Below are 14,421 nucleotides of genomic sequence, written 5' to 3'. Positions count from 1 at the left end.
CAAACCAAATGATTTTAATCTGGTGCCATTTACATGTACAAAATCACGGGAGAAAGAAAAAAAAAAAAGTTCCTCCGGTGACAGCAAGCCTGTTGCAGGTAGTCTGCAGTGGGAGTCCAATGTTGGAAGAGTGTAAGTCGGTGCCACTCACAGCTGAGTTAGAATGGCGCTGGGGCTCGGCGGTTCTCTTTCATGGCTGACCACTCATTGGACTGCATAGACTATTAGTAGCGTCATCCATCATCCAAGTCTACTAGGGTTTCCCTGTCAGTGACGTCAGACACACTGTGAGAGGCAACAGGGGCTTTCAGGGATGGCTCGGAAACTTCGTTGTTTTTCCATTTATTTTTTAAAATGCAAATTACACTAGTAAGTCAAAAAAATCACTCTGTTAAAAATACATTCAGAATTAACAAATGCAGGAGAGAGAGAGAGAGAGGAAAAAAAAAAGACAGATCAGGGTTGTTAACTCTTGCTTTCAGAATATTAGGTTTATAACAAAAGCTCAGCCTAGAAAAATAGCATTCTTCACCAGATTTTGAGGAGGATACAGCTGTACAACTTTGATGTTTCCCCAGATAGAATCAACCACACGACTGTGCTTACTGCTCCTAAAAAGGCCCGGCCTTGGACTACTCTCTAGTAGTCAACAACTGTTTCTGAAAAAATTTGGTGGCGATGATATAGTGACTTGGTGGACAGTTGGCTGCAACTTAGAAAGAAACGTGACGGCTTATGTTATTCCCTCCCTACACATGTACTACAAGGTGGAATCCCATCACAGTAGCAGGGCAGTGAAACCTCATTTTAATAGTCACATTAGAATAGCTTCTGGCATGTATAGTATTTATATTTTAGGAATAAAGGGACAGCACATTGGTGAATAGTTTTCCTCAAACATGAAACATGCATATCACTGTAAAAACACCATATGAGGTTTCGCTGACATGTGTGCAACTGTTCATTTTACGCATGTAGCTAGGGGCCAACATAAACAAGCCACCGGGAAAACTCAAGTGTGAGTGCTGAAATCTTTTCGTGCATGTGGTTTATGTTCCAATGGTCATTTTCAGTTCCTTCATCGGTTTTACATGGGTATGTGGGCATGTCTCACAAACGTCGATGTGAATGCAGCCACTGGCTTGTCTAACGGAGAACTGAATGGGTTAAGACACAAAAAGGGTTAACCCAGTAAATAAAACTGTAAGTACCAAAAAAAACCAAAAACCAAAAAACAAAAAAACATCAAACTTGCTCCATGCCAGTGTCTAACTTCTCAGTCTGAGCTGCACTGCACGTCAAGATGATGTGTTAAAGAAAACTCGATTTTAGTGTCCAAGTGGATCCAAGAAAAACATGACTTCATTTGTGTTACTGATAAGCTTGAGCTAGTTATGTTTTCCACTAATGAAAACCAAACAGTGCTTGAAAATACAGAACTAAATTTCCTAGGAGTTCAGAATATCCCATAAACACATTGACCTACTATTGTCTCCAAAGGCATCTCATTGCCAACTACGTCAACAGCACAGGTTTTTTTTTTTTTTTTCTGCCACAATAATACAGGAGGATTGAAATACACTCTAACACACAACAGATCCCCCAAATACCACAAAGAGATCTCAAAGATTTCACTAAGTTAACTATTGCTCCCCCCCACCCACCCCAAAAATAATCTCGTACGCCGAAGTTAGAAAAGAAAGTTCACCTACATTGGGTCTTGGATTTGAGTTAGATATAAAAGAGTAAACATAGCTAATACATAGTCAGTTGGCCTCTGTCATAGAAATCCACAGCTGTTCCCTGTGTTAGGAAAAGCCATTTGTAGATACTTAGAGAAGCACCTAGAGTGCAAGAAATACAACCAAGCGGTCAAGCCATCTCTGCTTTCAGTAGATTAACGAGTTTAGTAGATTAATACATTTTACTTTGTTTCACCCCCGACTACATCAGAAGACCATGTTTAAGAGACAGGAAGATGATAGTTGTTTGTTGTCATTGGTACTTGTCTCTTCGTGGCCACCGGAGAGGCTCAGTGGTAAAGCATCATTTTCTTTACACAGATGCATTGCTGCTGCTGAGAGTTCCTGTCTTGTTCCTTGACGTGAGACAGAGTCAAATTGTTCGGAATTAATAGCAGTGTGTTAGCCTAAAGGAAGTGACTGGGGGACGTCTGCACTGAGAGTCTCGGGCACACAACTTAGGTGGGTTAAGGCAAGTGAGTACGATATAGCCTTTAGGGCAAACAACCTGCCGTTTCGCATTTGGTACAAGGTCATCACAGCATGTTCTGTCTGTTTTTTTTTGCAATTTATGCTCCCTAAGTAGCTGTGGTGCTATCAAGATGTATGGTATGGGGTGCAGAAAAAGGGTTCCAAACAGGTGTGCCTGGGTTAACTTGGCACCTCACAGAGCCAACAGGCTGGGCTGTGGAGGAGTAAGTAACAGCCTGCAGAGGGCGCCAACGTGTCTCCTTTCCCACCTTCAAAGGCCTGGGAGAAAGGAGCCTGCTTTAAGGAAATCCACGATGGGCGTGTCCTGCATGTTTATCAGTTACAGTCCGGAAAAAAAAATTGTCCAGTGGAGTTGATGTGTGCATGATAGTGAGAGCGGGGTGTGTGTGTGCGTGCGTGCGTGCGTGCGTGCGTGTGTGTGTGTTGTGTGCGTGTGCGTTTTCACACGTGTCTATGTAGAAACTTCCTGTTTGGTCTGGCAACATGTATGTGTATTTAAATTCACTTGCTTCTTGCTCTTCATAAAAGGCAGGAGGCCACTGTACAAGTCATTTGAGAAGTCCATGGGCTGCAGACAGAAGTCATCTGTGTTATTTTGACCTAAGAGAGAGAAAAGATGCTTTTAATCAAGAGAGAATGCTAGATGGTTATTGCTCCCCACTCCCACTTCTCCAAACACAAGAGCAAACAGAAAAGAAAAAGATTGGGGACGTAAAGGAAGTGGAATCTCAAACTGGGTTTTAAACAGTGTTTCATCTCCCTTTTATCTCTGTTTCATGTCACCAGGAGAGGCCACTTATGATTATTCAGGGAACAGATGAAATGAGTATGTACTGCCATAAGCTGCCAAAATGATGCAGTGTTTTCGCATGCTCTTTAATACATTGCAGGATTGTATTAGGAAGGGGACACCATCATGTCCACATGTGCCATGGCACGTAAGTCAATTGGGATAAAAAACAATTACTTTGTAGAAAGTTAATGGGATGACATGGGAATTTCTGATAGCCATAAATTTATTTTGTATATATGTGACAAATTGTAAGGAGGGGAGGGGGAGAAAGTCTTTCTTTTATATGGTTGTATATCTGAAGAATTATAAACTAAGAACACACCCAGATGAACTATCAATAAAGAGGACAGGTTATCCATTGGCTGTGACTGTGAGTCCCTGCTCTCAGTGACTTTATGGCTTTGTCCAGGAGCCAGGTCACAGATTTGTTGGATGTAATAGAAATCCCATAGCTAAAACATTGCTGTACATTGCTTTTTATCATTTGTTTTCTTTCAAAAGAACAGCTTTTATTTCCAGTGGCTATATAATATTGCTGGGATGCTTGAACTGGTCCATGATGTTAAATTACTCTTACTTTATAAGACATATTTATGGCAAGTTGACAAGAAAAGGTATACTCTAAATGACAAAGACAGAGGAGGTGCCCAGGGCTCTGTCTCTCAGCGGGGATGAGGCTTATAGGTGAATCAAGTTTGATTTTTCACAGGATCCCACTAGGCAGAGGCTTTCAGAGGACAGATTTTGAGGGTCACATAGTTGTAAAGCTCCTCGTTCAACACCGTATAGTGTAAAATCAAAAGGAGATAAGGGAGATGGAGAATCAGGGTGGGGCACACACATGGAAATGTGACAGCCAAATTAGCTGGGCAAATCAGTGAAATCAAACCAGGGAAGGCAATGCCAGGCTGAACTCACAGTCCATTTAAGAAACTGAAGAGATATCAAACCAGGGTCAGGAAAAGTGCATGATGCTCTCAGCTGCACCAGTAGAAAGTTGGGTGAGTTTTGTTTTCCTGTCTCTTGATTCTGTTCCCTCATTTATAGAATAAAATCACAGAATTTTTGTGATCTGATGTTTTCTAAGGGGTGGTTTATGGAAGAGGTGGAAGGCAGAATTTTGACTGGTAATTTTTCATGTACCTTAAGTATTCCTAACATCCTAGACATGTGTCCTATTAAATGCTTAGAAATTCATGAGCAATGTGACTTAAAAGCTGTCATTGCCAGGCGTTGGTGGCGCACGCCTTTAATCCCAGCACTTGGGAGGCAGAGCCAGGCGGATCTCTGTGAGTTCGAGGCCAGCCTGGGCTACCAAGTGAGCTCCAGGAAAGGCGCAAAGCTACACAGAGAAACCCTGTCTCGAAAAACCAAAAAAAAAAAAAAAAAAAAAAAAAAAAAAAGCTGTCATATAATTGTGCTAGTCTCAGGCATTGGTGGGAAAAAATGATATCTGATTATGTTTATTTGGCAGGTAAAGTTTTCTATTTAAGAAAATTAGGGAAAGCTTTGTTCTTAGGGAATTTAATCCTTAACAAAGATAATCTTTTTAAAATTCTTGTTTAAATATTAACATTAGAATTAGAAATGCTTGATTGGAAACAATATGTTTGATTACAATACTCTTGTACAAGGAAAAAATGTGGGGAGTGGAAAAACACATGCCATTGTCAGGAGAACACAAATGTTCCAGTTTTGTTGGAAAAAAAGTGGCTGAGAGAAGCTTCCAGAGCATTTATGCTCCTAACAGATGAAAAGCTTTAGTAGTTTCTACCCCAGCATTGTGTCTTCCTAGCAACATTTAACATCACTTGCTTATAGTGGGGGCACAAAAGTAATTAAGAGTGGAAGAGAGAATATTTCAATAAAACGTTGTGTCCAGATCAACATACTCCTGCAAGGCTATGGTCAGGAGCTCAGAGAATCACTGTTAACTTTGGGAAAGGAAGGGGAAGGCATCAGTGAGGAATTAGGAATTAGGAACACTAATTTGGCAGCCATGCATAGGATGGGACAAAAGTTCTGAAATAATGAAACTGGCAAACTCAACAGTGGATCACGGATGCTTGAACTAGGCAGTGGTTTTGGATGTAAACGAAGGATGTGTGATCTACTGTGTATAGAGGTAATGCTTTGAATGGCTTGTGGTATTGCTTGATTTCTGAACAGATGTCATCTGTTTTTATGAGTGGTGCTGTTGGAACACTTGCAGAAGACTACAAGGGACACATAGAAAAAGGCAGGCACAATGTATCCATCATGCTCTTTTAAAAGAGAAACTTCGGAGACATGTCTAAAGACTCATCTGTTTGGAGAAGAAGTACCCCCAAACTCCATTCATTATCCTACATGCTGGAGGTATCAAAAGGCAGATGACTTAATGGTGGAGGACAACGACAACAAACACATATCTTCAAAGAGAAGTTCACATTTTAAAATGAATTGGAAGCTTACTTTCTATTTTGATCTTCTCTTGCAATTCAGCATATCACTTGATGCTGAGATATAGAATTTGCTATCAGTTGTTATCCAAGGGAATTTGCCTAAACACAGATATAAAAATCAGGCTCTGATTGTCTGTGCTCTTGAGTGCTACAGTTAAGGGCTTGATCAGTTTCAGTTCTGATGTTCTGGTTTCATGTTGACTTTCACACTGATAAAGTATGGCTCAGAGTTTGAGTTTTTGGAAGATGTATCCATCACTATGGTGAACTAGCATTTATCATCTAAATGAACACTCAAGACTATTATGGAGGGCTGATAACAACGATATGAACACAGTCAGCATCAGTTGGGACTATACTGAGGAAGCCAGAGAGTGTTATATAGCTACATACAACTGCCTATACAGTTAGGATATTTTCAAAATACATACATTTTAGGTAATTCAAAGAATTGTTGCATATTGGAGGCTTTTGAGCCATTTAGATGATACTTACATAAGACTAAAGAAAACTTTAAAGATGGCCTTTTTGATGTCATTTTTTTAAACAGGAAGAAAATGTCTTACAATCATCCTAGTCCAAACAATATTAATAGTAGAAAATGGAAATATACAACCAGAGGAAAGCTGCATGCATTTTTTGTGCCATGATACAGTTACTTGATTATTTTTTCATACCACCCCCCAAATACCTTCCAAGTAGAGTACTTACATGTACATTGGTTGTAGTTGTAAATGAGATGTCTTCTGAGGTCCTTGATATCCATAAGAGTCAAAGCCACCTATGAAGTCAACTGAAAAGGGACAATTACATTTGTTAGTTCACTTTTCAGGAGATAATAGAAATGAATGATCAAGGTTCTCACAACTTACTAACGTAAATGTAAAAATAATCAAATAAACTAAATTAACCAATGATGAAAGAGCAGAAAAAATAGTTTCTTCATGGTAGTGGTTTTCTTTCTTTAGCTATGAGATTTAATTACTGCTTTACAATATTCTCTATACTTTGCAGATGAGTTTTGTACATTTCTCAAGCAATGAAGAAATATTCAGACTAATCAAACTTCTCTTGCACATTAAAGATGGACTATGAATTTTTGGTTAACGTGGAGGAGTTTGGGGGAACACATTACAAATGTTATAACACAAAAACAATCATAATAAGTTCAATGTATCTGTCCACAGTTGCAACACTACTGTCAATATTATGTATTCTGATGATCAAGTACAGAGTACTGTAATTGAATATCATGTAACTCAACATCACTATGCTTACCATCCCATCATATGTTTTACAATATAAAACAGTAAGAAGTTAGATGTGGAACAAAGTCTAACCAGTCACTCAAATGCATTGCATATCCAGATGTCAAGTGAAAGACCCAGTAAGATACAGCAAGAATTACTATAGCAAATGGTATTTTCCAAAATGCAGCAAGAACATTGCCTATTCCACACGTTCTTACAAAGTAACACTGGCCCTCTTCCCATCCCATGGTTTTGATCTCTGTCATTTCCTTTCAAACATGGGTAGAGGTGTTGGGGCAGGTTTGGGTCTTGCAGCAAGGATGCTATGTTATTTTAGAGCCAGCTCATTGAGGGTCATTTATTTTCTTCTTTTTTTTTTTTTCTTTTGGCAGGTTCTTTCTTGAGACAAGCCACCATACTGTGAGGAAGCCCAAGCTAATCCACACAGAGAAAACCATGAGCACCCACATTTTTAACCCATTGTTTAGTATCCCATAGCTGCTGTTCACTTCCAGACATGTGAGAAAAATGCCTCTACATGATTTCAGACCCTAGCTGTTGAATCAGCTCAGTCTTGAGGTATTCCGAGCTCAGTTGGTCTCTGACACCAAAGAATGTAGCTAATTCCATCACTACCCCATTCTTGTTTGAGTTATGAACCTTCAGGTTATTATAATTTTTTTTATTTTGATACAGGGTTTCTCTGTGTAACCCTGGCTGTCCTAGAACTCACTCTATAGAACAGACTCACCTTGAACTCAGAGATTTGCCTGCTTCTGCCTCCCAAGTGCTGGGATTAAAGCATAACTGTAGCAGGAATCTTAAAAGTTCTTATTAATAAAATCAAACCTGAGCCAGGTATTGGGGTCAATGCTGGACGATCAGAGAGATAGAACAAGCCACAGCCACCTCACCTCGCCAGTTTCTCTGATGGTCCTGTTTCCACTGACTGGATGCCTCTGAGTCCTCATCTAGAATGGCTCTCAGCTGAACTGCTGCTCGAAAGCCTGAAGCTTAAACAGCTAAAAGCTTAAACAGCCAAAATGCTGCTAGTTTCTGGTCCTCACGCCTCATATATTTTTCTGCTTTCTACCACCACTCCCTGGGATTAAAGGCTCGCTTTCTGGGATTAAAGGCGTGAGTCACCATGCCTGGCCATTTCTAATGTGGCCTTGAACTCACAGAGATCCAGAGGGATTTCTACCTCTGGAGTACTAGGATTAAAGGTGTGAGTGCCACCATTTTCTAGCCTTTGTATCTAGTGGCTGTTCTGTTCTCTGAGCCCAGATAAGTTTATTAGGGTGCACAATATTTTGGGAAACACAATACCACCACACATAACAACTGTTTATGTTGGAACACTAAGTTTTGGCAAAACAAACAAACAAGCAAACAGCAACAAAATTGGAGAAGGTAGTTGAGTTCTGCAAAAAAGCTGCACTTTGCCCTCTCTTTTTCAGGCGCATGGATTGAGGTTGTGCCATGAGATAGAAGACAAAAACTATAAAAGGCCTACAAAAGAGATCACAGGAAAATAGAGACCAGATTAGGATTCATCAGAGACTTTGGTTTTTCTAGTAGCTTATTCTATTGGCTTACATTGTCTTCCTTTGGTTCTCTTGTTCATACCCTAGAGTAGTAAAGATAGGAAGTCCATCCAGCAAAGAGTGAGCCAGCATTAAGTCTATGTGGTCTATGCAGCAGGAAATCTTCCTCTCACAAAGGATGCTATTCTTTAGTGTGATAGTTGGCTCACAGCAAAACTTAGCAAAAGGTGTACAACTACTTATATTCCTCTTTTTGCCATATTCACATATATACCTTCTACCAATATTAATATTCCCCATCAGAGCTGTACGTGAGTTACAAATAATTAACCTGCATCACTACATCACTATCACCAGAAGTTAATAGTTTCCTCTAGGGTTCACTCTTGGTTTTATACAGTATATGGGTCTTGACAAATATATATGGCATGCATCTGGCAGTATAGTATAAAAAATAGCCCCACTGTGTAAAAAGGTCACTGTGCTCCATATAATATACTTATTCCCCAGCTCCTGTGGCAACTGATCTTTTTGTGTCTTGATAATTTTGCTGTTTTACAAAATATCATAGAACTTATATTTTATATGCGTGTGTGTGCTCAGCTGCACCCTACTGTGCACATATAGAAGTCAGAGGACAGCTTTACGAAGTTGGTTCTCTCCTTCCACTTTGTGGGCTCCAGGGATTGGGCTCCTGTTATCAGGCTTGTGTGGCAGTGCTTTATCTAGTGTGTTGTCCTGCCCCTCCTCATACAGCACTTTCCAAATGACTTTGTTCACTTTGAGTTCCTTCTATGTATTTTTCAATTGTGTGTGTAAACTGGCTCACATGTTTGTGCAGGTGCACACGTGAATATGTGTAAATAGATATGGAGTTTCCCTTAGGTCATTTTCCACCTTGGTTTTTGAGACAGGGTTTCGCAGTTTTGCTTGAAACTTGCTGATTCAGCTAAGCTGGCCTGCATTGAACCCTAGGGATCCATCTGTCTCTCCCCTTCCCCTCCCCTACCCCAGCTCTGAGACAGGAGTGTATACTACCACATCTACTTGTTGTCCCCCACCCCCTGGCTTTTAACATGGGTGCTGGGGTACAGAATCAGGACTTTATGTTTGCTGGCCAGATACTTCACTGACTGGACTATCTCCCCCTGATCCTGTTTTATTGTTCGTGTGTGTGTGTGTGTGTGTGTGTGTGTGTGTGTGTGTGTCTATAGCATGGCAGTGGATTTCACTTTAGTATTCTAGTTTGAAGCAGATTCTCTTTTCTCATTAAGAGTGGAATGATGTAATGAAACAGAGAGAGCACAATGTTAGAAGGTCAGGGACTCCAGTGTGACTTTGCAGACTCTCCAAATGACAAATTCTAAATTTGAGACACCTTTCAAACCAAATCAAGTATTTTATGGAAGAGTAATAAAAACAGAGTGAAGCACTTTCATCTTCTAAATTGCCTATATTTCTGTATTATCTATAATACAGACAATACTGGGATGAGCAATAGTTGGCAGCCATATTTAAAGTTTGAGAAGTTTTCATTTGAGAAGGAGACTCAGTGTCTAAATTCCCTTTTATGCACGTGGACTCTTGCTACCAAGGATACTTCTTAAAGAACTAGTTTTCTGAGATGCACTGATGTGGTCAGACATCATTGCTCTGAGGCTCCCTTTCTGTAGGATGGTTTCCTCCACAGTGTCAGACAGGCTCTAGAGTGGTTCAAGACCAAGACAGGAGTAAGAAGACAGGCCTTCACTGAAATAAAGACCAAGGCTTGTTGAGATTGTTGCTGTTTCATTGCTTTCAAGGCTTTAAGACAGATGACATAAAAAAAACACATGGGAAGTGTGAGTCAAAGAATAGATAACCTGAAGAAACCAAGATAAAATTTCAAGCCCAAAAGATAGAATTAGGTCTGAAAACAGAGATTACCACTTAAGTAGGGGCGATTTAGTCCTCAAGACTTAGGGAAGGGTCAGAAGGGAATGAAGGTGTGACCCGAGATTGTGCTATGAAGGCAACCTGAGTAGCCTGGAGGTTGCTCTTCATTATACATGATTATTATGTTGGGGGTAGATGGGTTTGGCTTACAATAATGGTATTGAGAAATATAACTCTAAAGCTCTAAAGGAGTCAATGCAGTTCTTTTGATGATTGTGATCCTGAAGGTAGACATGGGGCATGGTATCGGTTCTAACATTAGTTATCTATGAGAAAAGAAAAAACCTCTGTGTGTAATTTATATGGACTTTTATCGTTTCACACACAAGGAAGTAAACTTAAACCAGAAGCAGAGGGCATGTTTGACACTGTTTATTGTTTGAGGTACATGCCAAAGCCCAACAGTCTAGGAAGTTGTGTGTGGTCAATTTCTGGCTGTATTTATTCTCAGTAAGTGTTTAGATGATTCTCTACCTGATCTGAGAAGGAACAGGAATCAGATGGGTCTAGTGGAGCATACAGTTAAGATTATGGTTGTTGGTGTAGTAGTTGAATCTGATAATTCTTTGAACCATGTGTGGGTGTCTTTGGGATGCCACATATAAAGAAAGCAGAAATAAAAGATTGAATTCGGGGGCTGGAGAGGTGGCTCAGAGGTTAAGAGCACTGACTGCTCTTCCAGAGGTCCTGAGTTCAATTCCCAGCAACCATATGATGGCTCACAACCATCTGTAATGAGATCTGGTGCCCTCTTCTATATACATAATAAATAAATAAAGAAATCTTTCAAGAAAAAAAAAAAAGAACACTGGCTGTGTAGCCAGAGGTGGTGGCGCACGCTTAAAAAAAAAAAAAAAAAGATTGAATTCAACTGAAAAAGTTGAACTACTTGTGAATTACTTGAACATTAAAAAGGCCAGAGGGACAGGAATTTGGTAGGAGATTGTGTATCTTAGGAATGTCAGAGTGTTTTAAGTCTCATCAACATGGCTGTCTAAACAGAACCCTAGTGAGGACAACAGCAATGGATAGTCTAACACAGACGGGCCAAAGATCAAAAGGCTCAGTCCTAGACAAAAAACTACAAGCAACTAAAGGATGCTGAGACTGGGAGAAATGGTCTTCCCCAGGGAAGAGCACACTGATGGTTATCCAATACCAAAATGGTCAGCCATTGGTTGAATAATATATATATACTGTAACATTATACAAACTGAGCATGTTGTATTTACATATTTAGGAATTTAACTGTCATCCCATCTATCTATCTATCTATCTATCTATCTATCTATCTATCTATCTATCTATCTATCCATCCATCTACCTACCTATCGATCTATCTATATCAGTTAATAACCATTAAAGAAAAATGCCATGAATTTGAAAAAGAGTAAGGGGGTTGGGTAGATGAGAATATTTGGAGAGAGCAAAATGGGAGGAATGATGCAATTATATTATAACCTTAAATAAAAACAATGAAAAATAAATTAGACTAAATTAGAAAAAACGTATCTTAATGGCACATTGGTCTATTTTAAATTTCTTTTATATAATCATTTGAGTGACCAAAGTAACGCTATCTTGTCCTGATCTTAGCCTGATCCATTTTGTGTCTGCTCATGTGCTTTTCAACTCTTATCCACGCGAACAGTCTCATTGACCTTGGCAACATATGCATGACCGAAATGCACAACCAAAAATATATACTTAAGTGTAATATATACCCCAAATCAATGTTACCAGGTTCTCTCCCCTGTATCTGACAGTGATGTCATTGTGGCTTTTGCCTTTATAAGTGCTGCACCCTGAGCTTCAGGGTTAATATTCTTTCTATAGTGTTAGCCTACTCTGGATAGCCGACTCTAATTTGGCTTTATATGTGTTGTGGTCTGTAACTTTCTCGCCTGGACTAGAACAATTATATTGAACAAATAGCATATAGGAGCTAATGCATTATCTGAAACTTGCCTGAATGATGGGGTTATGAAATATCTAACCCATCTTTTCCATGTAATTGAGACAGCAGCTAACCATTTGGGTTATAATTTATCTTTGTATTTTTCATTTATTTTTATTTTTCAGAAAAACATGACCTTTTATCAATGAGAAATCTCCTCAGTTCTTGAAAGAAAAAAGTAAACCAAGTTCTTGACAATTTCAAACTGCTGAGCAGCTGCTCAGACCTTCTCAGTTTTTATCATTTATCTTTATGATATTACTGTCAGGGGAGCAGTAATAGTTATCTTTAAAAATAAAGCCAAGTTTTTGCTTGAGGCAATGACCAGCTGAGGATGGTGTTAGAAGTGGGGCATTCTGTTTTCTTCCTCCATACACTGGAACCTGAGGACTGTTCCTCATTCATTCCTACCTAGTAAATCCCTTTAAGGTTTCCAAAAGTGATCAAAGGGACCAAATTACATCTTGTATTCAAGCTAAAACGTTCAGCCTTTTGTTTTCCTTTTATATCATTCATTAAACAAAATTTTTGAGTCCCTTAAGTTATGGACTAGCTGTAGATGTCTCTCTTATTATTCATTTTCCAGCACCTTTATTCTGTCCCTTTTAGAAAACTACTTTCATCTCCTTCCTATCTCCAGTCTAATAATCTAGGAAGATTCTGGTGTCAACAGTAACTGACTTGGAGATTATTTTGCTAGTATTTACCAGTGAATTGTTAATGAAGTGTCATTGTTTTCTGTAATATATTCAAGGTGATGGGCAACAGTGCTCAAGGTTTGGGTCCTGTGCTTGGTGTCTGAAAACTTTTGCAGGACACCAAATAAGCACCCAAGCAGCCCTTTCTGCCCAGAGTTGTCCTTATTCTCAGTGATGTCTTGTATGACTCTGATTATAGCGAGGGTTTTCAAAGTGAAACGAGATGCTTTCTTTATAGCGACTTGGCATATTGTCTATGTTATTTCAATCTTCAATGCAAAAATGAGAAAGGCAGACAGAAGAATTCCTGAGGTCAGAAGCGGAATTAGGGCTGTGGGGAGGGAAAGATGTCATTGGATGCAAGAGAAATTGACAAAGAGGTAGGAAACACAGGCTGTAGTAGGTGTTGGAATGGGAGGGGGTAATCTGTTGACTAGTGCAAGATGGTTGTGTTTCCACAGAACCAAAGCAAATATCATTAGGGAGTTAGTGGCTGGCTTCCTTTATGAAATATTGCATTTAAATGAAAAGGGATATGGCTGAATGTCGGGTGCAGGAAAAGGGAAATGCAGCTACCATTGTAAAGCAGGAGCTGGGAGTGATGGATTTGTCTCCTTATACAGCTTCGCTTTGCTTCATTGTAGCTATCACCGTCTGACATAGTATGAATCTACTGGTTTCTTTGTGACTGTCTCCACCACTGTAATGTAAGTTGTGTGAGATTTACTGTCCTGTGCTTTTTACTACAGTAGCTTAAAAACACACACAATAGCATTTGGCTTGTGGAAGACGCTCAATTCTTATTTACTGGACAGACTTTATACACTTTAGGTTACAAAGGAAAATCAGGCGATTGATCAGACCATGGAAGATGATAGTAAAATTTCAAGTAATAGTTGACCGAGTGCTTTTATCCTCCCCTCCACCAGGCCTTGAACAATAATAAAGAGAACATCTTTTAGATACAAACAAAATAAATTTTGTGGATTCCATCAGGAAGAGGCTGCCACTTCATCTTCTTTGGCTAAGAGACATGAGAGAAAGAAGGATGTCGGGGCATGCTTTAGTGCCAATGTGGCATGTCAGAGGACCATCTGCCACTGGATGCTACCCTAGTGTTTCATATACTGACGATGGGTGGGAAAAACATTATTCTTACTGAACATCCTCAGGACTCTGAGGTGAAGTGCAGAACTGGACAGAAGGTGCCAAAATAAAATTTGAACGTGTTTAACCTTTAGCATTACGCGGATTTGTGTTTGGTGCCTGGAAGACAAAAAATATGCAAAACCCCTACATAATTAATACACAAAATTCAATGTATATGAACATTGGTACACCCATGCACCTTTCCCCACAGCAGAGATGCCAGCACATCCATCCTCTCCAACGACCTTCTAGGAATATGACTTTTATTTCAAGTTCTGGGGTCCTTTCCTGTGGCTTTAGTTTTCCTATCTGCAATGAGGGTGTGTCTGTATATCCTATGGTAGGAGGGACATAGAGGGAGATGCAATTATTTTAAATTAGAAAGTGCCATATCAATTTAATAACCATGATTTA

At 39.5% G+C, this 14,421-nt stretch overlaps 1 protein-coding gene across 3 annotated transcripts in view; it reads right to left on the bottom strand.

The window, feature by feature from the left end:
- Positions 1-326: 326 nt before the first annotated feature.
- Nkain2 (sodium/potassium transporting ATPase interacting 2) overlaps positions 327-14,421 on the bottom strand; it is a 1,053,517-nt gene continuing 1,039,422 nt past the window's right edge. For 2 of the 3 annotated variants that reach the window (XM_028868382.2, XM_028868380.2), the window contains 3 exons: positions 6,183-6,264; positions 5,482-5,570; positions 327-2,834 (listed from right to left, as the gene is read on the bottom strand). In XM_028868382.2, the coding sequence (XP_028724215.1) occupies positions 5,546-5,570; positions 6,183-6,264 (107 nt within the window). In that variant the 3' untranslated portion in view covers positions 327-2,834; positions 5,482-5,545. The remainder of the gene's footprint in view (positions 2,835-5,481; positions 5,571-6,182; positions 6,265-14,421) is intronic. The other variant, XM_028868381.2, reaches the window with a different exon arrangement.

The sequence above is a fragment of the Peromyscus leucopus genome, chromosome 8a (assembly GCF_004664715.2).
Source record: "Peromyscus leucopus breed LL Stock chromosome 8a, UCI_PerLeu_2.1, whole genome shotgun sequence".
Taxonomy (NCBI): domain Eukaryota; kingdom Metazoa; phylum Chordata; class Mammalia; order Rodentia; family Cricetidae; genus Peromyscus; species Peromyscus leucopus.
Note: the sequence above shows the minus strand (reverse complement) of the source record. Positions and strands in the feature narration are given on the sequence as shown.